A 24,417-nucleotide genomic window follows, 5' to 3' on the forward strand; every position below is an offset into this window, starting at 1 on the left:
AGCTTGTAACACTCCAAAGAGAAAGGAAAACGTGAAATCGCATCATATGACCCCTTTAAAAAAAACAACCTTGCTTTGATAGGAGATATTATTAAGTGTTGCTTTTGATAAAACAAGCTCTTTTTCATCATTAAAAAAAAAACATTTTTATCCATTTTATTGCATATGAATGATTGAACCCTTCTCTGTGGACACACTGTTTTAGATGTAGACAGAGGACATTAAGAAACTGGTATAATAATGAGACAATTAAATTGAAGGTGATAATGGTGTTAAATACATTCTATTATCAATCCCTCATGACATTTAAAATTGAAAATATTTGTATTTTTTAAAGCTAATAGCAGTTACCATTGCTGGACCTGTTTTGTCCCATGTCTCAAGAATGACTGAGTTGACTCTTGTCGGAATGTATAGGTGTGATTACTGTATATTGTTTAGCTACTAGTTTACCTAACAGCCATTACAAACATGTAATGTTTGCAACCAACATACATTAGGCTACTAAAACTCAGCTAGAGACAATAAGCATTTGTGTAACTGGATAAACATGTACAGTAGCCTACAACATACACATGGGTTAATGTGACAACTAGCCCCGCCCCCTGCATAATATAGAAAATAAAAAAAAGTTAATAGTTTTGCAAAATATTTAATGTCTGTCTCATGCACTTTGTTTGTCACTAAAAGGCCCATTTAATGACTCCGCATACAAGAACAAACAGATGTTGTCAGGAAGAGCTAAATCAAAGAGCGCGCTCCAGGTGGGATACTTCGACACGCAGTTTAAGAGGATCTTTGAGAGAGAGGCGCTCACAGACCCTGTCAAAATAGAAAGACAGTACAGGATACAACAGACCAAAAGGAACATAGGCAAAGCCTTTCTTCCCAGTAACGGAGAGAAAAAAACGTGAGTTCCTTTTTTTTCTGTGGCACACGGCAAATTTGTATGTATGTATGCATTTTCATTTAAAAAAAAATTGTTTTATGTGATAAATAATTGTGAAAATATACGACGAAAATAGTAGTAGTCGTCGTAGTAGTATTGTGGTCATTGTTGATGTTGTTGTGACAATGGACAAAATCTTAAAGGGATAGTCCACCCAAAAATGAAAAACGTCTATCATTTACCCGCCTTCATTTTATTTTAAACCTGTATCACTTTCTTCTACGGAGCAAAAAGAAGACATTTTGAAGAATGTTGGTAACCAAACAATTTTGTCGACCATTGACTCGTATTGTATGGAGAAAATATCTTTATATTCAACAAAAGAAAAAAAAATCATACAGGTTTGAACGACATAAGGGTGAGTAAATAATCAATAACCAGAATTTTCATTTTTGGGTGAACTATCCCTTTAATTTTTAATAGCTTTATTGACTGGTGTACTGGTGCAGATTTTATCCAGAGAGATATATTCAGTCTTTACACCAAGGAGAACAAAGTTGCACCTGAGATGTATTTGGCTCAGTGATATTTCATTAGTGTGAGAGGTAGGCATTGGTTGGCATGGTCTATTAAAATCTGAAGACATAAAAACACTCCAGAAACAAGATTTTGTCGAGAAAGAAACATGCTTTGTGCTTTTTAATGATGTTTGTTGACCTGAAAACAAGATATAGTCCTTAATTTTTCAAAGAAAAGGATTTCACCATGTTGCAATAGTTCAAAGCATCAAATGCAAACAGTCTGGGTTTCATGTGCATCTGAGAGGAATAATAGCAAGAGGAATAATAGCTTGAGTGAGCCATTAAGGCTGCTAGTCACAGAACTAGGTAGATGTCTGTATTTTTGTTGTTGATTTTTTTCTTATTATTTTCCCTATTTATACCAGAAAAAAACTGCCATGCAGCTTACAGTTTTTCCAGTTATTCCTGAAACTGTTCTTATACAGTTGCTTAATGGTTTTCTCTGATTTGTAGATGTGGAGTGGGCAGCTATTATGGGACATTTGGAGGCCCCATTCAAGCAATGAGTGCCCTACAGAATCCAAGGAAACCAAACAAATCACCTGGAAAAAACATCTACAGCAATCCGCCCAAGAAGGGAAGTGGTTATGGGTAAGCAAATGACATTATCCTCTAATGTGCAAGTTTCTGTGGTTTTGCTGTCAGACGTATTGATTTGTCCTTGCGCCCTAATAGCTATCCTGACGTCACCCTCTCCAAGATGGTGTCCCATTCCTCAGACCCCTATGACAGAGCCAAGGAAATGCTAAAGGTATTTTTAGGTCTACCTAAATGAGATTTTTAATCAGACTCCCGGGTCCTTGTTTTAATTAAGATAAGGCGTCCTCTGAGTACCTGACAGTATAATTCTATGCAAGCAGATGACTGTTCTCTTTCTCTAATGAGAGAGATAATTTGTTTACCAGCGTGAGATCATGGCACACAAATCCATGCTAAAAGGGGGAGCGTTTCGTTTGAACCTTCATCCAGTTGAATGCTTTGACAGCAATCCTTACAAATTTGACAAACCTCTACCACCTCCAAAGAAGACAGAGGAGAAAAAGCACATTACGGTGCCCTTCAAACCAAGTTCGCCCAGTAAAAAGGTATGTAAAGGAGATCAAACACAGTGTACAAATGTTCATGAAATGCATATGGAAAGAGTTGCCATCTTGGAACATTTTGGTGGTGTATTTATTTTTTGCAGACTGGAGGTATGAAAGCAGGAGCGTTTGATTCCTACCCCACCTACTCTGCAGAACCCTATGGTTCCAAAAAGACCAAATCAGCAATGATGAATAAGGAAGTAAAAATATTTCATCCCTCCCCTGGTCCAAAGAGCACACCTGTCAAGAGCATCATCAGCCTCAATGTCAATAAGTAAGCTGAGCTCCAGGAACTAGCATCAAGACACTCATATCACACTCTAAAAAGTGCTTAATGCTTAGCATAATAATCACTAATATCAGTTGCTGACTAAATTCCACAGAATAAGACACTTCAGGCTCACAGTAATGTAAATTACTTTATTTTACAGAGCTGTGAACTCCACAAACTACAACCGAATCCCCTCTGTGATGGCGTATTAAGAACGTGTGATGTCTTCAGGTGAATAAATGAATGTCATATATTGGTCTTTAGATTAAAAAGCTACAATTTTGAATTGTATTTACATCATTCTCTTAACTGATAAAGATAAACTCAAAAAACCTCATGTTATGCTCAAGATGAACTAAAAGAGCTTATGCTCAGTACTACTACCCCAGAAAAAAATACTTGTTTCATGACATCTAGAGATGTTTAACCACTTTTACAGTAGTCCACTGAGACACTTTTGTCTAAAATCACAAGTTATTAAACATTAAAAACACATAGTATGTATTTAACCAGCAAGGTGTTTGGCCAATTCAGTAAGCTCTTAAATTTTTACAAGTTTTTGCAGCATTAATGTCATTCATTTTATGAATATGGTCTAGACAAATAATTTCAAATGTCTCATAATTTACAATGTTGTGATATAATAAACCTTTCATCTTATGTGTTATAAAAGGTGCGTGGCCTTAAAGGGATAGCTGAGTAAATTATGACAGTTTTCTGCTTTGTGTGAACTATGCCTATAAGTTCATTTAGAAACATGAGAATTGAAAAAAATAATGCAGCACAAATAATAGTAATATAAATTATATATATTAAAAAAAAAACATTAAAAAGAATTTGTACTGGAAAACTGATTACCAAATACTTTGTACCTAGCTGATGGCATATTTAAACCTGTATTAAAAGCAAAATTATCTTTCTTTCATATTTTAGAATAACTGAAACCTAAAGGTAGTTTATAGTTTGTTTAATTTCAGTATTTGCTCTGCACAGAAGCCTAATATGTGAGAAATGGGAGAGTCAATTAACAGCTTTTCAACAAGAACTAGATTAAGGCCTTAAGAAAGAGTTTTGAGAGTATAGATCCCATTTACACCTAGCATTAACTGTGATCAGATCACAAGTTGTTAGTGCTCAAAATGCTTTGTGGGGTCTTACATGTTTTGGAATTGTATCAGTGAACCATGCAAAGGTAGTCAGAAACACATGTGAACACACTGCTTTTAAATTCAGTCCATCCTGAATGCTTCCCGAGCCACAGTGAAGCAATGCCTAATGCATGTTAATACCAGGTGTAAACAGTAATGTAGTAATGATCCGATCACTAAAAACATCTTAATACCTTGTGTATATGGCTTTAAATTGGCCTTGCATTTCTTTTTATAAACTAATAAATGAATAACAGAACATCAACAAGCAATAATCGCAATCAACACCAGTTGTCTAATTTCAACTGTCAGTCCCTCTAAGCGGTAGGATATACAGTAACTAGATCATGTCCCTCAGGTGGGGTCATTCGCATTCGAGCATGGGCTTCACAGTACATCTGTCCCTCCACAAAAAAGTAGCCCTTCTGCTTCAAGTTCAAGCCGCAGTCTGAGCACACGAAACAGGCTGGATGGCGGTACTTGTCCCGAGCTTTCACCACTGGTCCACTGTGAGCCAATTGTAGAAAAACTTTGATTTAATGAAGTTGTTAAAATGCATGAATACTATTCAGTGTAGAACAATTTTCATGAAAATTGGTACTATATTCTCAAAGAAGACACCATCTGTATGGTCTCGTGCTGAATGCCGTACTCACACAATGCCAGTGCCACATTTATCACAGAGAGGCAGCTTCTGGAGTGAGGAAGTGGCAGCTTGGGGCTTTGTCACTGGGGCTTTTACACTTCTAGTCACTATGGGCCTTGTGCCTGTCAGAGGAATAAAGAGTCTCAGATCCACTTCGGCAATGTGAAATTTTCCCTCATACTGAATCCAGACTATTACGAGAACAGCGGGCTCTGACTGACATCATTAGCAGGATTGTTGAGAATAGTGAAGGCAGCTTAAATCAAATTGAGCCCGCAAAACTATTACTCCTCAAGTGCATCTGTAGTTCACCAGAATATTTGCTGACATTTAAACTTTGACATCTTTATCAGTGCAGCAAGCTGTAATTTCTGTCTTGTGAAGTAACAGATAAAGGCAGCTCACCATCACTCTCCACATAGTCTTGCAGGGCCTTAAACGATCCAGACTGACGTGGTTCATGTGGCTGCTCTTGGTTGTCCTGGAGCATACGGTACACATGAGAGTCTTCAATGGACGTCAGGGGTATAGGGCTGAAAACAAATAAAGGCAGAAGCCCACAATGTTTGTCCATGAAGTAAAAAAAAAAAAATAATAATAATAATTCTGTTATATAAAAGTTTGGCAGTGCTCAGGAGGACACATTATGAATATTAGATGCTGGCTATGAAACTGTTTAGAACTTTCATTGGTATAAAATAAGTTTAAAGAATGTCCTGGATTCAATTCAGCATCAACATGCTGTCGATTACCACAGTTGGTGTTGTTTGAATTGTAAAGCTGTCTAAATCATAACTTAGCAGTGGAGCTACTGTTCTCAGTCAATTAATTTCTATTTATTTTGTGTTTTCTGTGGTTTAACATGGTCATAACAGGTTTTGAAACTAGTCTCATATAAACCCATGTTTGTCTTGTGTGCATTTATGCATTGCCCCATAGACTTTCATTGTAAATAAAGTAAACAATCTTTTTTTTGGTCATGCTTATTTCTGTTTCATCGCATATTGACCAGAACCAATATTCCTTATGTAGAAGTTTCCATTACTAATATTTAATTACAGGCCTACAGTCTTGAAAATAAAGGTTCCAAAAAGGGGATTTTCACTGTGGTGCCTTAGAAGAACCATTTTAGGTTCCCAATGAGCCTTTCAGTGAACAGTTAGTAAAAGAAAAAAAAATTCTTAGTGTGAAAAACATTTTAAAAATCCAAAGAACCCTTTTTCCCATGGAAAGTTTGCATGGATGTTAAAGGTCTGGATCTGGAACCACAGATGCCATTAAAGAACCTTTATTTTTAGAGTGCACATTTGCAATATTTTCATTTTTCCCCAAAATATTTTGAAGTTTTTTGTAGGAACCCTGTGTCTTTAATCTATCAGGTCCTTATTCAGCTATGCTTACTGTATAGCACAAGCTAGTAGATTTGTAAGGTGGTGTAAACAAAGCTCTGGTTACCTGGGTGATGCCTGCCTGACTACAGTGGACATCTGAGCCTGCTGCAGTGTATTTGAGACATTGTCTGCTGAGTATAATGCAATGGGGGAGTTATACTCTGCAGAAAGAGCTGCCTTGGACCCAGCCGACGGGGTGCCAGGCATCTGAGCTACATTTCCCTTCAGCGTCTGGGATGTAGTGTCACTGGAGTTGTGTAAGGTCGGTGTATTATAGCCAGGTGGACCAAACCAGGAAGCAATCAAATCAGTGGGGCCACACAGAGGACGCAGAAAAGGACAAACAAGACAGAAAAGAATGGAAGAAGTAGTTAGAGATGTACATAGAGCTTCAGTATATACGGTGCTGCAGCTTTATAGCTGAATGAATGCATGAATGTAAAAATGTACAAATTCTACTGTTATCAAGTGACCATATTTGACTACATGTAGGGTGCTTTTGTCTAATGACCTCTTTTGGCTTGCAGATATGAAGGGCTTTGGTCTGACATTAAACTTGTGTTCGAAGTAATCAATGTCCTGTAAGACATAAGAGCGAAGATGTGAATAGACAGTTAGAGGTGAAAGGTAAAGGAGCAGAAGTCCTCCAAGATCCAACTCTGCAAGCCCAAATGTGAATATTTGTTCTGCTATAATATACTAGTATGAAAGTATTAGATAAGGGGTTGCCCTTTCTTATCTCTAACAGAACCCAATTAACTTCTTTCCATCATAATTCTCTATCCAAATGCTTATATTCGGGCTGCAGGAAGACTTGTGTGGACTTCTGGAGGATCCGAGTGTGTGTTAGTGGTAAGTGGGCAGCCGGCCTACAGCAAGCAGGGAGAAGTATCTTAGTCCATATGGTTGGGGTGATCCATGTTGGCACTCACCCCTCAGGCTTTTCATGCACCAGACCCCGGATCTGTCCTTGCAGGGCGTCCTGGATGTTATCTTGAGAGTAGAGGCCTATGGGAGTGTTGTAGGTGGAGCTCACCACCTGCGTTTTGTCATCCAGACTGGCGGCAGCCACAAAGGGCTGTGCTCTTCTGTTATGACCTGTGCCAATAGGTTTATACTCCTGCATGTGTAGGACAGATGGACACACTACATACTCAAAGCCCCACACAAACACCACATTTGCATACCACATTCTGCAGATAAGTCCTTTAGATGCTGCATACGCTTGAACTCATTTACATTTTTCTAATCTGTTATATTGTTTTTCAAGCGGTCACATTTTTCTTTTCTTTTTCTTTTTTTCTTTATTACATCACTTGCTCACCAGTGGATCCTCTGCAGTGAATGGGTGCCGTCAGAATGAGAGTTCAAACAGCTAAAAAACAACACAATAATCCACACGACTCCAGTCAATTAACATTTTTAACTTTAAACCATTGCTTCCAACTTAGTTATTTTTTCGTAATATTGGTTCCAGTGGGGGAAAAAGACTGAATCAGGAGAGAAATATGTTTTTCTCTTATATTTCTTACAAACAGGCACTGGTGTCAAGTGGATTACTTGTGAATTATTATGTTTTTTTTAATCAGCTGTTTGAACTCTCATTCTGACGGAACCCATTCACTGCAGAGGATCCAGTGGATTTAGCAAATTTCCATTTCTAGGTGAACTTTTCCTGTACAAGGACAAATCAAACAAAAAATAGCAGCTTAGCACAGTTTATGAAGGGATACCCAAAAATGAAAATCCTCTCATCATTTATTCACCCTCGCGTGGTCCCAGATGCATATGACTTTCCTTCGTCTGTGGCACACAAACTCCATTTTTTAGAAAAATAATCCATCTCTGTGAGTCCATACTATATAATGCTGGCGGATGGGATGACGCTTTAAAAAGCACTCAAAATGAACACAACGGTCATCCATACGATGAATCAATATTTTATGAAGCGATATGAAAGGTGAGAAAAATACCAATACTTTAAACTTTGTAAGATATAAACCATTCCTTCCAGCCAACTGTCATGCACAGGTTGATGAGTTCATGCATGGCGCAAACATCAGCGTGTTGTGAAGCGTGACGTAAATGCATTGTGAAACTTACAAGAAGTGATACGGAAGGACCGTCACTTCTCGCACGAGTTTCTCAATGCGCTTACATCAATATTAGTATCAATATTCTATTATTGATGTATGGCTGTATTAAAGTATATTAGAATTGATGTAAGAGTTTCACATTCGTATTTTTCTCATACACCTATAATTTTGTTAGAAATGGATTCATCAACTGGGGTTGTATGAAACACCGTTGTGTTCAATTTGAGCATCATCCCATCCATCTGCATTATGTGGACTCACAGAGATGGAGTATTTTTCTAAAAATAACTGTTTGTGTTCCATGAGGATGAGTAAATGATGAGAGGATTTTTATTTATGGGTGGAATATCCCTTTAACATGCCTCATGCACTCTAGTGTTTCTTAAAAAAAAAAAAAATTCATGCTGCATATTATAAGCAGATAAAAATAAAGAACGGTGCATTTGTTTTTCTTTTCCATTACACTTACTTGCTTCTCTGCCTCCAAATTGATTTTGAATGGGTTCACTTTCCCCTCTTCTATAACCTGAGGTGACCACATTTTTGTTTCTGGCCTGCAACACATTTAATGCACACAGTTAGACACCATGTAGCCTACTCGCCTCCTGTGAAATCATACAAAAAAGATCAAAGAGCACTGGGGGGGTCATTACTGTGCACCAGGGCCATGACCGCTTCTAGATAGTAAAGTAACGTCAACACACTGGCATGTACAAGCCAGATGGTTTATGAGAGAGCATTAATCACCGAGGAAAGACACATTCATCGTTGTCGTAAATAAGGCTCTGTGGGTACTGATGGACACTTTCATAGCAAGTGGTAAAGGCGAATTCTTTTGGAATTCCAGCTTACGGTCCTCCCTCTGGCTGCAACTTTAAAAGGAGGTGAGAGAACCTGATATAAAGTTGTTGAAAGATGCTTAACGCTGTTTGTAAAACTATCCTTTAATGAGAAAAGCTCATGGTACCTCTCTATCTTGAGGAAAAGCTGATTGGTGGAGTCTTTGATCTTGTTCTGAGCTTCAGCGTGAGTCATACCATCAGTGGACGCTCCCTGGATAGCCAGGATGATGTCTCCTGGACACAGGTTGACCCGAGATGCCTTGCTGCCTGGTGTCACCTGAAAACAAGAACCAGACTTGATGTTTTTTTTGTCGCATCTATTAATTTCTTCATAAATACATAAAAAATGGCATGCGTACACAATGACTTGAATACATCTCTTCTATAATGAGCATGTTTGTCATTTCGGTAATAAAAATCTTTTTTTTTCTGTATATGGTAATTGAAATGACGGTGAAATGCAATATAAATAGCCTATCAAATGAAAAAATCTAAACTTAAAAAAATGTAAATGGCAACTAAAATGCAACTGATGCCGAGTTCACACTGCACGATTTTCAAACTCGTCGGATCGCCGTTGTTTTCACACTGCGTGACTATCTGGGGTAGCATTCAGTTGTTGCTGTGTTCACACTGCACGATGGATCGGCGACAGGGGGTTTCACATTGCATGACTTCACAATAGGAAGAATCGCTGACAGCTCTGTCTGGTGCAGGGTTGCCAGGTTTTCGCTACAAAACCCGCCCAATTACTACTCAAACTAGCCTGAAAATAGCCCAATTGCTTTCGAGGGGGTCCCCCAGTAAAAATCGCGTTCGGGGGTAAAATACGAATTTTTTTGGCAGGGTTCTCCTGGTACAATTCACATTCCAGGGTCTAAATATCACGTTATTGGGGTCACTTCAACCTGCTGACATAAAAAACAACCGGCGGCAATCGCAGATTTGGCAACACTGGTCCGCAAACTACGTTTCATATAACTCCTCCCCGAACTTCCCGCTGCCCTGTATCTTGTTCTCTCATTGGCTGTAGGTCATCGCCGATGTGTTTTTCAGTCAGAACTCATTTCACACAGCGTGATTGTGAATCGGCGACAGCTCCAGATATTTAGCATGCCAAATATTTCACGGGTGTCGGCGACGCATCGGCGATTCCCTCAGATCGCGTCTTTGATAATTCATATTTCGCAAAACCTGTCGGCGAGTGAAAAATCGGGCTAAAATCGTGCAGTGTGAACTCGGCATAACTGAAATAAAACGAAATGAATAAAGATTCATTAAAATTAAATAGAAATGACAAAAGCGCATAACATAATTACTAAAATAAAACAGAGAATATAAAATAAAAGCTCATTTAAAAGATTCACTACTATAATAGTATATGAATAATAAAAAATTTAATAAAAACACTTTTTTTTAAGTCAAATACTTTTTGTACATTCACATGTATTTAAGCTGTAAGTATATTTTCTTTCTTTTTTAAATTGATGATTTTACTACATTACTAGATTTTACTAGGTCATTGCTAAATATGCTTCAGCTTCTAACAAAGTTTTGAATGAAAAGAATCGGTTTCTTTAGGAGCCTTCATTTAAAGTCACTACAAGTTTGCAGCAAACTATAGAGCAGTTTAGACCTAAACGGAAAGTGACAGGGGTAGAAACAATCTGTTGACCCACTGTGGTTTAGAAGTGAACTAAAAATAGCGAGCTGTGGATGTGTCAGTCAAGGCCTCCAGGGGAGCACAGTCAGGCCTATTGGCGGTTGATGATCTGACTGCTCTGGCATCCACCCTGCCGGCCGGTGTTTCTCTCCCCATCAACCTCTCTTTCATTAATGGAGTCTGACATCATCCCTTATTCCTCTCATCAGTGCCAGGCTCATTTTCTTAGGTATTCTCCTCGTCCCCCTAGTCATTTATCTCATCACCTCGTCCTGTGTGCAGGCCTCGTTCTACCTGACTCAGCTGCTCTGATAGTGTATATCCCAACACCGCTGACCTTCTTCTAGTTAAGTCTGCCTCTCGAGAAGGGAAGATTTATACCAGGTCAAGTCTCAACAGCTATTTAAGACCAGAGGGTTTTAAGATTTGTGTTGTTTTATTCCTAACACATAATTTATTGACTGATGAAGCTAGCAGCTCTGTTTCCTGTCAAATAACAGTCACGCTGTAATATCTCATTTCCTGTTGCCTTTTTCGCTTTGTGTACATGACAAAACAATTATCTTTGTCCTCCCATATCATGATATCACAAAATACATCTTATTGGTTTATCCATATTTAAGGCAACAAACAAAAACTAGGCCTTATTTCCCCTGTAGACACATTATGGGGATGTCTGCAGAAATCAAGGGTTACTGCGAAGAAAGAAGCATCCAAATGTCTCAGAATGGACACAATAAAAATGAGATCGTTCCCTTGACACTACTCAAGCAAATGAGAGATGTGTTTGGCTCAACAACAAAGATGCTCTGTTTAATAGATGGAAACAAAGGGAGCTTAGACTGAGCTGAAACCATCGAGTGACACATGAATATAACAATTCGGTTTTTGTAAGCTTTGCAGCACCTGTGCAGAAAAATCCCCAAGGTGACACACAAACCCGTAAGAGAAGCATGTAAGGGCACGCTGAACATTCGACATTATGTTTGGAGCAACATCAGGCAGAATAAATTAAAGGATAGTTCACCTAAGTTAAAATTCATTCACCCTTGTGTCATTCCAAACCTGTATGGTTTCCTTTCTTCTGTGGAGGGGGAAAAAATTATATTCTGTTTAATGGTTTTGTCCATACAATGAAAGTCAATGGGGTCCAAAACAACATCAGACCTCACTGGCTTTTAATACACACTCTTAAAAATAAAGGTTCTTTATTGGCATCTGTGGTTCCATGATGAACCGTTAACATCCATGGAACCTTTAAATGCACAAAACATTCTTTATAGTGGAAAAAAGGTTTACTAAAATAGTTCTTCACACTAAGGAAAAAAAAATGGAACTGAAAAAAGAACTGTAAACTGAAGGGCTTTGTGGAGAACCAAAAATTGTTTTTCCATGACATTGCTGCAAAACACTTTTTCCTTTTTGTGTTCCACACAAGAAAGAAAATCATACAGGTTTGGAACTACATGAGGGTGAGTAAATGTGAATTGTTAGGTATTCTGCCGACATAAGGGTGAGTGCACCTACACGAAAACCGACATAAGGGTGAGTAAAGGATTTTTGGGTGAATTGGCTAAAAACTGATGCTTAACCATGAACTATCCATATCATGCCTTTGAGCAAAAAGCTCTAAACCAGGCTAAATCCAGAAGGACTGCCCCTGTAATAAATGATTTGTTAAAGCTTTCTGCTCAATGACTGGATTTAGAAATATAATGGTCATTTACATTTTTAATTCAGCAGTATAATTTAGACGGTCTGTGCTGTGCTGTGCCCCATCTGTGCTGGCATGCCCGCATCAATGGAGGCTAATGTTACTGGAATAAGAACATCAGGGCTCATAGTATGAGAAAAGAGCCACCTTGCTGGCATCAATACATGTATGATTACAGACAGCGGTTTTACAAAGAAACCACACGCATTCTGCATTAGTCATCAGTTTTTCTCTGCTTAAAGACGCAATATATTTAGCTTTCAGGATCTGGCATTGGCATACACTGAAATAAGAAACATGATCATTCTAAAACATTTAAATTATGTTTGAGTGGGTTTTATTGTTTTTGTTTGAAATCAAATCCAATGTCACTTTACTTGGATACTGCAGGGAAGTCGTTAGCTAGGAATGTTAAATAAACCTGGTTGGTTTATTTGAAAAATGACATCATTCTGCTCAGCTGAGACTTCACGTCTAGTCCACCTGGAAGTTTCTGTTTCCCTATTGTGACCAAATCCAGTGCTGCACCAGAAGAAATATACTTTTCAGACATGTTTATTGGCAATACCATGATATTCTTTGAAGTACATTGGAGTACCATGGTATAAATCACTTTACTATGGTAGCACCACAGTTTTTTTCTGTTAGGGCAATTCATTTTTCGTGAGACCCGCTGTTCTGGTTCCAATCAGGGTGTATGGGAAGTATCATTTTTACGACGACCTGTCCGTTCTCTGCTGCGTTTTTTCCACAATTTATGGCGAATGTCAGAACTGACTTTTCACTAAGAATGTACTTGAATGTCACGATCAAAGAGCTGCTGTCGATGAGACTGAGCTACTAATCATTCCGCTACATTCCATGCATCAGAATGCAGCGCTTCCTGTGAAAAGCTGTTCAGACACAAGCCTGATGAGATACAAAAGTCATTATGTAGCTGTTCTGTAGGTGCAATACATAGAATTTCCCACAGTCAAACTCCCAATAGAGTTCGTATAGAGACACAGAAGTAGTTAGACAGGCAGTTTGTAGTGTCTTTCTGTATAAGGGAGATTCATAGTTTTAGTCAGGTGGAGCCTTAGGACCTTCTTAGCCTTCACCCAAAACACATAAACGGTGCAGTTGCCGAGCATAAATCTAGCATTCCATTATACCTGCCTTTTATTCAGTTCAAAATAACTTTATCTATGAAATGGGGCGCTTTCACCACCTTCAGGTGATCTATTCGGAAGGATTAGACCGTTTTAGACATTTATGAACAATCTGAGTGGATATGAGGCCTGAGATTGTGCTGAAATAATTGCTTAAATTAGAGATTGTTCAATTCATCTCACACATATCATTGAGTGCTCAGTTAACCTTTGACCTCTTCTGTTATCACAAATGTCCGGACTTCATCGGCTGTTTAAAATACTGTTGGACTAAGAGCTTTGCGATTCATTCAGACAACAGGTGTAGAGATCCCCTCCGGAGCCAGGCATTAGACTAGCCTCTGTGTGTGTGTGTGTGTGTGTGTGTGTGTCCCTGACTTTTTGTTAACATGTTAATTACTGAAGAGAAAATGCATGTTCATGTAATATACACTTTTAGGTACAGCTGTAATACGTAACCTTTAATACAGTAAGATTTTTGATGTTTTGAAAGAAGTTTCTAATGTTCACCAAGGCTAATATTCTGAAATATAATTTAATACAATTTGAAACCGTTTTCTGTTGTCTATTTCAGTATATCTTAAAAAGCAGTGTATTCCTGTGATGGTAAATCTGAATTTTCAGTATCATTACTCCAGACTTCAGTGTCAAATGAGGAGAAATTCCTGTATGCTGATTTGATGCTCAAAAATATTTGTTTTTATTATCAATACTGAAAGTTCAAAAGAAAGGTTTTTTAATTAAAAAAGTAGCATTTGAAATGTCTTTTACTTGATAAATAGAATGCATCCTTGCTGAATATAAGTATTGATTTCCTAAAATGCACTACTAGAGTAAATCACAACGACATGAAGATAAAAACTGGGTAATTATAACTAACATAGAAAGTCTCTATTGGGAAATGATTCCCTGACAACCACAGATGTTTCTAAAAATGTCAGTTTGAACTTGTGGCTCTAAAAATATTTCTCACTGTACTCCTCAGTTACGTCTAAAGTGAGGTCCTGGGAATGTTTTTTTTTTTATGATCCACCCACTGGTTTCTCATGCCCACGGCAGTGTTACCCAGCACATCAAAAGCATCATTATCTATGAGTGGAATGTGTGAAGCAGCAGACTTTAGCCAAAGGCTTTCGCTTACCCGAGTTATGGTCAGCGGCTGGTTAAAATCTTTGCCTCCTGAAAGCCGAAATCCCCAAGGGGCTGGCCCGTCCAGAACCACGTTTTGTGGCATATCTGTCTTGTTTTGTTCAGCCTCCTCTTTCTCAAAGTTGAACTTGCTTCCTCAGTACAGTCTCCTCTTATTGGCGAGAGATCTGCAGTATCTCAGCTCTGTCTCTCCTACCCTGGACGAATGGCTCACCCAACCACGATTGGAAGCCAGTGCTTGTCTCTGAGTCCCTTTTAAGCATGCGTGTGGGGTTAGGAGAGTGAGTGAGTGAGTGAGTGAATGAAAGAAAGATGATGCCAGGATGCCACTCCTCTCGTGAGGTCACAGGGTAGAATGACAAACTGAGGGTTCAAACTCTCCCCCCACCTCTTTCAGATCCAAACCTTGCACCCTTTATGATTAATCCTCTTTTCCCATAAGTCTTAGCGGTTTGATAGCTAAAATCATCCACCAGTGACTTTCTTCGCTGTGTCATCACCCTGTCTGCTGTCTAGACTTTTCTTTCCTTACCGCCGGCAGACACCTGTCCCTGACTGAGAGGAGTATAGGCTACTTCATCATTAAATTAAGGCTGAGCGTTGAGTCAGAGCCTTTGCTGCTGATGAGCAGATTACAAACTATTTACAGAACACAATAACAAAACGATATGTCATATTTTCATGTCAACACAGCATGTGTTGCTCTTTTAAACATCTCCTCTCGGGAATGTAAACAATGTCAATAACACAACCACATAAGGGAACACTGAAAACTGCTTGGATTTCATTTCAAGTGATAATTCTCTTACTTTACCACCAAAAAAAAAAAAAAAAATTAATTTATCTAGCCTAGTGTCTTGATGTCATTGTTACATTACACATGAAGTGGCTCCAAAAACAGTTTTGGAAACATAAACCATGCTTAAAAATGTATGAATGTCATTGCATTAGTTGGTTTAAAACATCAAACCAACCTTTTCTCCGAACTAACTTAACTTTTCTGAGCCATTTTTGCAATGACTGTTGCAGTGACCTCAAGTGATATTTTTAGCGCATGTACAAAGTTCACACAGGTGTCCTAACAGACTAGCACAGGTGCAGTTCATCACATTAACTATCTAATGTATCTAACATCTGACAAAACAAACGTTTGTTAGAGATGGTTCACACAAAACGCCTTCTTGCGTTCCACTGTGCTTCTTTTCAATCGTTTTTCCACGTTGTCATGTAAACATAATGCACTACAACCCCGTACGATTTCGGCATCTAGCGAATAAGCACCACATTTTTAAGATGTCGTGTCAAATGTAAACATCTCGAGATCCTGCATTGTGTCCATTCCGATGCGCTTCTTTTTTTATTGTTTTTGTATTTAAACATGCGATAGACGGACATATATCTTTTTCAGACTCGCGCGCAGGAGCGCCGAGCAATCACGCTAAACTTCAACTTTATAAACACACACACACACACACACACACACATCGAGAGCGCGTTCTGAACGTCCCGTTAAATTTTGCTTGAAATCTTTTAAAGCTTTTTGTTTTGCTTAAATATTGTGCTTATTGCAGGTAGTTTTAATATACAGTACTTACATTTTGTTATATATTTATGATTAGTGTACAAATACTTTTTTGTTGTAACCAAATATACCACTATAGTATATTAGCAGGGAATGCAGTAAACTACTCAGAAATTCAATCAGAAATTGCTAATAATTTTCACTAATTACAAACAAGCGGAAAGTAACAGTGATTTTTTTTTTTTTAGGTAAAAAGGCTCATATATTTTTGCAAGTTGAGATAGTGTTCAGGATTTTCTTGTTTATATGAAGCAGGAGAGTTTTTTATTGTTTTGTTGTTTGTGAAATATACTTCAAAAATCTTTGTTTTATTTACAACTTGATGTTACAGAGTACAGTAGGCCTAGTCAATATTTTGGATGCCATTCTTTATTTCAGTGCTGCCATCAGGAGCATTTCTAGCTTTTCCTCAGTACACCTGGGACATTTTAAAACTCTCTTTTTTGATACAGTTTTGGATATATGGATATAAATCGTCAAATTGCTAAGTTTCACAGTTTTCACATTTGTACCAGAAGGGTGTAGTGATGCTTCTGTCTGTCATCCTATTTATTAGCTATATGTATGAAATACAATCATTCGTGCACGTGATACTTGTTTCCAAAGTACCTACACAGAGAGGAGCATACTGTACTGCACTACACGGCACTGGAGCACTGTGCTCTTTATATGAAGGCCAAATTCTAGCTTGAGAGCACTTGTATTGTAGGCTTGAACAGCTCCTTGTTTGGTGTGCCAGGGACGAGCTGTTTGTCATGGTCTGAGCTGCATCAAACCGAGGAACCCCTAACACCAGAAAATCCCTCTCTAACCCAGGCTGTCACATCAAGTACCCCCTCTAGTAATGAAAGGGACAGGTTGTCCAAAAATGAAAATTCTGTCATTTATTCACCCTCATGTTCCAAAATTCAAGGGGGTTGGAACAACATGAGAGTGAGTACATGATGATTTTGGGCAAAACTGTGCCTTCTAAGCATGGATGTTAACTGGGGTTTGCGCTCTGTTCCCAGATATATTTATCAAGTGCTTAAAAGAGCGTGAGAATTTGCTCCATTAAAAACAAATGTGGGAAAAGCACAGAGTCTAGACAGAAAACCCTGCCTCCTGTGAGGAGGCTGGATGGCTCTGGTTCTTTCTCTCAGACTGACCCTCTGTTTACTGTGTCTCCATGGCAGCAAGAGGGACAACTCCAGGACACCATGTAGCTGTTTATAGACTGGACGGTCTGCAGGGACTAGATTGCTAGCAGAAGGCCGACGTTCAGGATGGCACGATTGTCCTATGCACTTACGGAGACTGTGAATCCCACTGAGAACATAGTCTGATGAAAACTGATAGAATTTATTTATTCACTATTCCACAGAGAAAAAAGACAAAGGCTTCAAAATCAATGATTGCTTTTACTTTTTTGGAAAACCTAATCAGACACTTTTTGTTTATTAATCAGTGGTTGCACTTGTTGATATAACCAGCAGCAGTGGTTGAGGACTCTGCATGGCATTCCTTTATATAATTCAGTGATGTTATATTTTTTCTGTTTTTGACCAATGATATTAGAGCAATTGTCAGTTTTTATCCAATCAGAGTCCATCACACACTCTAGCACCAAATCTAATGTTCAGTCAGTGGCAGATAGGTTTAATTTACTGAACATATCACAGTGTTCTGTACTTTATAAACATGTGTTCCTGAATTGTGCATTATTAAATATTACAAATAGCCATGTCATTACATAAATTACATGTGGTAAAATTATGCACCAGGAACAGCACAGTTTACTTCACTTCTGCTTAAGAATGGAAGACAGTCTGCCAAGTCTTTAACTGAACCACAATGAAGATTAGGTTCACAGAGCCAGATGAATTCTCATACTGGTACAATAATACGTTTGCACTGATGAGCAATCCTTTATGAAACAACATGCGCAGGATTTTACTGGTACATTAAGCACATTGACAGACACAGAGACTGCATAATTCCATGAGGTATAATATTGCCTAAATGACATATTATTGGTTCATGTTTCTACTGACTGACACATTTACATTTCTTGCTTTACTGACTGGAATAAAACGGTTAGTCATACAGTCTCACTGGAAGATTGAAACGCTGCATATTTTAAATTGAACATTTGAATATGAGAGTGTAATCGCTGTGCTGAAAAGAGATCATAGACATGTAGAACAATCAACAATATATTAAGTATATCATAATGAAAAACGTTTGCTGAATGATCAAATGAACAAAAATAGATTTTTACGTACATTTCCTCACTCAAATTGAACCAATCGGAAGGCGACATATACAAAATACGTGGCTGCCAATTGCAGTTTAGTAATTATGTATCATGTGCTCCTCTTAATGGCCATAAATAGATTACAGTGTGTAAACCAAAAGTGATGTGCAAGGTCACCCAACACAGAAATATTATAGGCAGTAGAGACATTGAGTCATTTTACTACAGTCTTTTGCCAAAATGCTTTTTGTTATGGATATTGCATTCTCAAAAACGTTATCTCTTTAGATGGAAAAATATCAAAAATATTTTTCTCTTATCTGTAAAATCCTTCAAATGCTCAAAGGAATGTCTGGAGGAAGAACGTTAGAGCCCTAGAAAACCGGAGGTCATTCTTCTGAACCAGAAAGTTAATAACATACTGAAAAGATACAGGTTGGCAGGAATGGTCATCTGTAATATCCACTGCCTGACACAAACATGACACTGCAATACTGTTCAGTCTATACAATCTAGATCAGATCAGACATCAGGTCCAGTGTACAAGGGCCACCAGCAGTAGATCATTCCTCACCTACTGTAGTTCATCCTTCCAATGAAAGAAAACGTGCCTCTTAATAAATAGGGCACTTGATAACTCATTATGTTGAAATTCATCAGCTTAACTAGAAGGCAAGCGAACTGATTATTTTCAACTATGAGAAAAATGTAGGCAACCAAATCTTTTAAAGCTTTTACTGAAATTCCTAATTAATGTAATGCTTTCCAAATGTAATTATCAACATATTTGAACCAAATGACATAAATGGTGCAATAACCCCTCGAAGGCCATTGGCCTTTCATCACTTCATCAGTTTCATCGCTTTCCGTCAGTCCAACAGGTTGATGACTGGAACATGTCATGCTAATTCCAGCAGGTAGCTGTAAGTGACATTGTCCATCTCTCCACAGTAGATGTGTATTGGAAAAGTCCATTTATAGCCGCTTCACGTAGTTCCCAGGAAAGGTTCCAAAAAACTTGGTTCTCCTGGACGTTCCTAAAATATTAAATATGGAATGAGGCCAGCATAAATACTGTATGTATCTATCTATATAATAAAAAATGTAAAGGCAAGTGTGTGTATTGACATATAGGATTATTATAATTAGTAATGACAAATCCACCTTATATTTTTTTCTCTGACCATGACAGTGCTGACAGTATTTTTTGGTTGGACAATAGCGCCAGCTAGTGGCAAATAAATGAACAACACTAAAACACTCCTTGTATAGTAACCAGCAACCTAATGAAAATGGAGTTTACAGTCTTACCTACAAACCATCCATCATCACACTTCTCCATGACGTCAACAACATCTCCTTCCTTCAGTTCCAGCTCATCTTCATTTTGTGGCATGTAGTTATACAGGGCTTGAAATCTGCGAGAGGAAAGGCTCTTTAAGTGTGCTTTCCACATTAGGTTATATTTCAGTATCTGGGCTTGTAATACTGACCAAATCCCACAATGGAATAATGCTAGCATAAAACAATAATCTACTTTAAATTTATGGATATAGAAAAGGGCTTGAAATACTCACGGTTCCCCTGCACCTTGAAGCGGATCATGAACATATGCTTGTCTTTGGGACTGAAAAGAGAGAAAACAGGAAAGGCCATTTAAATGTTTCCATCTCTCATTCTGCTGTATGTCCATCTGATACTGAGAGTTCAACTGTGCTCGTGACGAACCATTGATGCAAAGCCTGAGGCCAGACCTGGATCAGTTGTGTATCTGAATTATGTAAACGCTCAAACTCGGTTTAAATACAGATTTAAAAAAAAAAAAAAAAATTGCACTTTTTTTCAAATACGTGTGAGATCCAGGACTACCGCGGCTCAAGTTCTGGTTTTCTAAGCCATCAAACAACATATTTCCTAAAATATGTTTGATTTGTGGACTTAGAAACAGTCGAGAAATGCCTTAAATCCTGAAAACGAGGACTGTACTCCCCTTGTTTGGAAGGAAATGTGGGGAATAGGCCGCTTGCCTGGCCCTGGGGAGTACACCTTGTTTAAGCTGTGTACACAGGAAAGATCATTGGGACAGTCCCACGAGTAATCCAGACACTCCAAACACATGGCTTAAACCAATACCGCATGTACAAGCCAATCATCTCAACTGCTTTGAGCCACAACAACCAAAAAAGACTGCAGAGATCCACTATATGTGATCTAGGAAGGCATGGACATGCAGGAAAAACCACTTCCTGACACACTTCCAGCATGCTGACCAAACAAAATGTTATCACTCTACAGCAAAGTTAGGAATTAAATGTTATTTTCTTGACCACAAAATGCACTAATGCACAGACAGACAAGGCCATGGTGTTAAGAGTATCCCTTAGTCACTGACTCAGCATTCCTTCATATTGTACTGATGGAATGATACTGCGTACGGAAGCATCATACGCTGACACAAATATATGCCAGTATATATTGTATCATTCCTAATATCATTATATCCAGCTGTAGCAGCAAATATGGAAAGAACTGCACTCAAAACAGTGAATTCCCAGGTCAAATACAGTGAATGACATTATGCGTTGTGCAGGGATACTTTGAAAAGAGAGAAAACAGAATTTCCCTCAAGTCAAATGTGCCATTGCCACACAAGGTGCACATACTCCCTACCCTATGAGATGACGAAAAGGTTTGACCTCTAACAGGCGATCCGCAGGACCTCCTAGACATCACAGGGCTACGAGGGGGCTTACCAACAACCACAACATCACGCCTTAACACAGACTGAAAGAACCAGAGCCGAGAGAAGCTGACATGAATGTTATGTGCAGTCATATATAAAAACATTTTACAAAAGTATACACTACCATTCAAAAGTTTGGAGTCAGTATGTTATTTTTTTTTTAAGAAATTAATACTTTTATTCAGCAAGGATGCATTAAATTGATCAAAAGTGACAGTTAAGAGTTAAAAACTGAATGTTAAATAAATGCTGTTCTTTAGAACTTTCTATTCACCAAAGAATCTTGAAAAAAATTTATCAATATGTAAAAACTGTTCTTGACATTGTTTCTTGAGCAGCAAATCAGAATGATTTTTGAAGGATCATGTGACACTGAAGACTAATGATGCTGAAAATTCAGCTTTGCAATCACAGGAATAAATTACATTTTAAAATATATTAAAATTGTAATAATATTTAACAATATTACTGTTCTTACTGTTTCTGATAAAATAAATATAGCATTGGTGAACATACAAAATCATACCAAACCTGATTTTTTAATTGTAGCGTAATATATTTATACAAAAAAGTTCAAAAAATTCGTACAATTTACTCATGGACAGAATTGTGCCTGTTTCTTTTTGCTCTAAATGTCTCATTATTTATTCCGTTACCCAAGCATCCGTTTTGAGCACTCTTTGTTTGTTTGTTTCCATGCCAGTGGACAAAACTAATAGGGCAAGGCCCATAAAGCTAATTTAAAGGAAGGGTTGGGTGATTTAAATATGTCTACGACTTATTAATAATTAATGACTCTAGCTCCCCATATAACTGTAATAATTTACTGTATGTCAGACATATGAACTACATTGTTCTGTGTTTCATTTATGAAGCGCGCACACTGTGGTGCAATAAATCTCTCATGGAAATGCATACCGCAGAGATGATGTACTTTAAGTTATATAGGTCACTTTAATAGGGAATGTTAGTGCCTGTATTATGGAGTGGTAATACTAGGGGGAAGGGTGGAGGAGGATGAGCACTGGTACAGTCACTAACAAGCAGCTTGTCTTTACCTTGACCTTTGGGGAGCGGAGGTCCTGTCGAGAGAACAGTTTTGCAGAGGGAGGGGGCGACTGTGAAACCCCGGGCAGAGGGGGGGTGGAGCGCGGGGAAGGGGGAGAGTATTTAGCCGATGAGGGCAGTTTGAACGGCAATGACATCTGTGAGGACAGGGGAGAGAGACGTGGAGAGGCATTCTGGGAAACTTCACCCTGCTGGTGTGGAGACGAAAACAGTTATACATGCCACAGTCATACGTTCATCATCCTCTACTGATGCTTCAGGATTTAAAGGTGAAGTGTGTCATTTTTTGTGCCGTTAACGACACCAAACAGAATTGCAAAAATTAGTTACGTGCTGAAATTCTAAAAATATTCATAATCAAAATGCGGCATCAGCCCTCTAAAACTATTTCGGCCAAAACCATAAATTCATTTCCAGCTGAGGTGGATAATATTGCTGGGTTTATAATATAAATTTTTATAATATTAAAATTAACTCCTTTTTAATCTACAGTATCTTCATTTTGATGAACCAACATCTTTTAGGCTATGCTGTTTTCTTTTTGTTGATGAGTAAACAAAACTTTACTAAACATTATTTGTAGTGCGCCTACCATCCAATAATTGCAATAAGCTTTGTGCTTTGTTACTTTTGGGTCTGAATGGAAAGATGTAAACAAAACAGCTTGCAAACAATGTTACATTATATTTACCTCAGGAAAGCCATTCAATGTCCATAGCTTGTTAGTCAGCCAGAAAAATAACTCCAGAGAGGAGCATTTTGCTAAATATATACACCATATTATATATTAATTTTATTTTTACTGAACCTGTTGTTTTTATTATTTAATGTATGTTTGAATAAATCTGTGATTTAAAAAATATCACAGCCACCATTTAAATGTTTATATTTCAACAACAAATTGGAGTAGAAATGTTATTATATCATTGATTAAAAAACAACCTAATATGCAATTTAAATGTTTATAAACAACTCAGATTTTTGAATGTTGATTGTTAAAAAAAATTTATTTCTTATTATTATTATACATTTTTACACTTTACTTTAAATTTTGCTTTTTGTCTAAAAATAAAAGTGATTTCAGGTTTGGTGTTTTGATCAAAAATTAATTTCAATGCATCACAGGCAAAAAATAATGACCAATGAAAAAAAAAAAAAGTACGATCCAAAAACCTGAAATTTAGTATTTAGTCATCTAAAACATTACACACTTCTCCTGTAAGGAAATCTATTTTGGCTGTTCATTTGGGCGGTATAACCACACAGCGAGCACTACCTCAAAATCTGACCCCTCACTATGGGCGGGTTGGACTGGAGTAAATGTATTTGATGGCAGGGGTTCATTTGTCTCCTCCTCTATAAACAGTCTGGGAAGCTTTTCCATTATATCTGGTTCCTGGCGATAAAATCCCTCCTCTTCTTTGAACCTGCCCTTTGATTGGCTGGCCTTAATGATTGACACTAACTCCTCACACAGATCATCCTCGGGGTCTTTAGGTGGAAGAATGTCCAATGGGGATTCATATGCCTCTAAAACAACCAAGTCAATAGGCGGGTCTGTCTCTACTGGTTTGTGGAGGTCTTTGCGATCTGAGAACAACTGCAGTTCTTTCTCGGCTAAATCTGCTTTTTGGCTGGAGAAGATCTCTATGACACTGCTAGACCTGGGGCTGGAGTCAAATATGGGTGAGGTGGGCGAAGGAGTGAAGGAGGCGGAGGTGAGGTAAGGTTGAGGTGACGGGCTGGGATCGGGGGACATGTAGGACTTTGGGCAGGTGATGGGAATGAAGTGACCCTCTTTGAGCGCAGGAGTGGAGGTGTGGGGAGTGAGGGCTGGAGAGCGGCCCAGCATGGAGGAGGCAGGAGAAGGGGAGATGGCAGAATCCAACACTTCAAAGTATGGCTGGAAATTGGAAGGGAAGGGAGGAGGTGTGGGGGCAGGGGTTCCTGAAGGAGACAGACCCAGAGTAAGGGCCAACCACTCGCTGGTGATGGCCTGAAGGTGTGCAGCTCTCTGTGGACTGGGAGAGGATGAGGAGAGTGGACGGACAGATGGGGATGGAGAGTTGTAGAGGGTACGTGCAGATGATGGCTTAAGAGAAAGAAGGAGAGAGGGAGAAACAGAAAGTGATAGTGATGATACACGCTGGAAAATAAGAGAA

At 38.4% G+C, this 24,417-nt stretch overlaps 3 protein-coding genes across 7 annotated transcripts in view; 1 reads left to right on the forward strand and 2 right to left on the reverse strand.

The window, feature by feature from the left end:
- Positions 1–3,592, forward strand: part of cfap96 (cilia and flagella associated protein 96) — a 7,507-nt gene extending 3,915 nt beyond the window's left edge. For all 3 annotated transcript variants that reach the window (XM_016446423.1, XM_016446421.1, XM_016446422.1), the window contains exons 5-10: positions 691–910; positions 1,924–2,061; positions 2,146–2,221; positions 2,376–2,555; positions 2,657–2,829; positions 2,987–3,592. In XM_016446423.1, the coding sequence (XP_016301909.1) occupies positions 691–910; positions 1,924–2,061; positions 2,146–2,221; positions 2,376–2,555; positions 2,657–2,829; positions 2,987–3,038 (839 nt within the window). In that variant the 3' untranslated portion in view covers positions 3,039–3,592. The remainder of the gene's footprint in view (positions 1–690; positions 911–1,923; positions 2,062–2,145; positions 2,222–2,375; positions 2,556–2,656; positions 2,830–2,986) is intronic.
- A 39-nt stretch (positions 3,593–3,631) lies between these two features.
- Positions 3,632–14,914, reverse strand: LOC107658037 (PDZ and LIM domain protein 3-like). Of its 3 annotated transcripts, none has more exons than XM_016446425.1 (8): positions 14,619–14,914; positions 9,075–9,226; positions 8,577–8,661; positions 6,523–6,590; positions 6,076–6,258; positions 5,026–5,153; positions 4,631–4,742; positions 3,632–4,481 (listed from the first exon to the last, which is right to left on the reverse strand). In XM_016446425.1, the coding sequence occupies exons 1-8, from the start codon at positions 14,709–14,711 to the stop codon at positions 4,292–4,294; spliced, it is 1,011 nt and encodes a 336-aa protein (XP_016301911.1). In that variant the 5' UTR covers positions 14,712–14,914; the 3' UTR covers positions 3,632–4,291. The 3 variants fall into 3 exon arrangements, with proteins under 3 accessions (XP_016301911.1, XP_016301910.1, XP_016301912.1); XM_016446424.1 differs by lacking the exon at positions 6,523–6,590 and adding an exon at positions 6,944–7,131; XM_016446426.1 differs by lacking the exons at positions 6,076–6,258; positions 6,523–6,590 and adding an exon at positions 6,944–7,131 and having other exon boundaries at positions 14,619–14,913.
- Positions 14,915–16,622: 1,708 nt separating this feature from the next.
- The window catches only part of LOC107658041 (sorbin and SH3 domain-containing protein 2-like), a 60,878-nt gene continuing 53,083 nt past the window's right edge, over positions 16,623–24,417 (reverse strand). Inside the window, exons 24-29 of the mRNA XM_016446430.1 lie at positions 23,532–24,347; positions 22,246–22,446; positions 21,115–21,228; positions 20,022–20,071; positions 19,756–19,862; positions 16,623–19,481 (exon numbers count right to left, since the gene is read on the reverse strand). Coding sequence (XP_016301916.1) covers positions 19,420–19,481; positions 19,756–19,862; positions 20,022–20,071; positions 21,115–21,228; positions 22,246–22,446; positions 23,532–24,347 — 1,350 coding nt within the window. The 3' untranslated portion in view covers positions 16,623–19,419. The remainder of the gene's footprint in view (positions 19,482–19,755; positions 19,863–20,021; positions 20,072–21,114; positions 21,229–22,245; positions 22,447–23,531; positions 24,348–24,417) is intronic.

Source organism: Sinocyclocheilus anshuiensis, unplaced genomic scaffold (assembly GCF_001515605.1).
Source record: "Sinocyclocheilus anshuiensis isolate Anshui unplaced genomic scaffold, SAMN03320099.WGS_v1.1 scaffold227, whole genome shotgun sequence".
NCBI lineage: Eukaryota > Metazoa > Chordata > Actinopteri > Cypriniformes > Cyprinidae > Sinocyclocheilus > Sinocyclocheilus anshuiensis.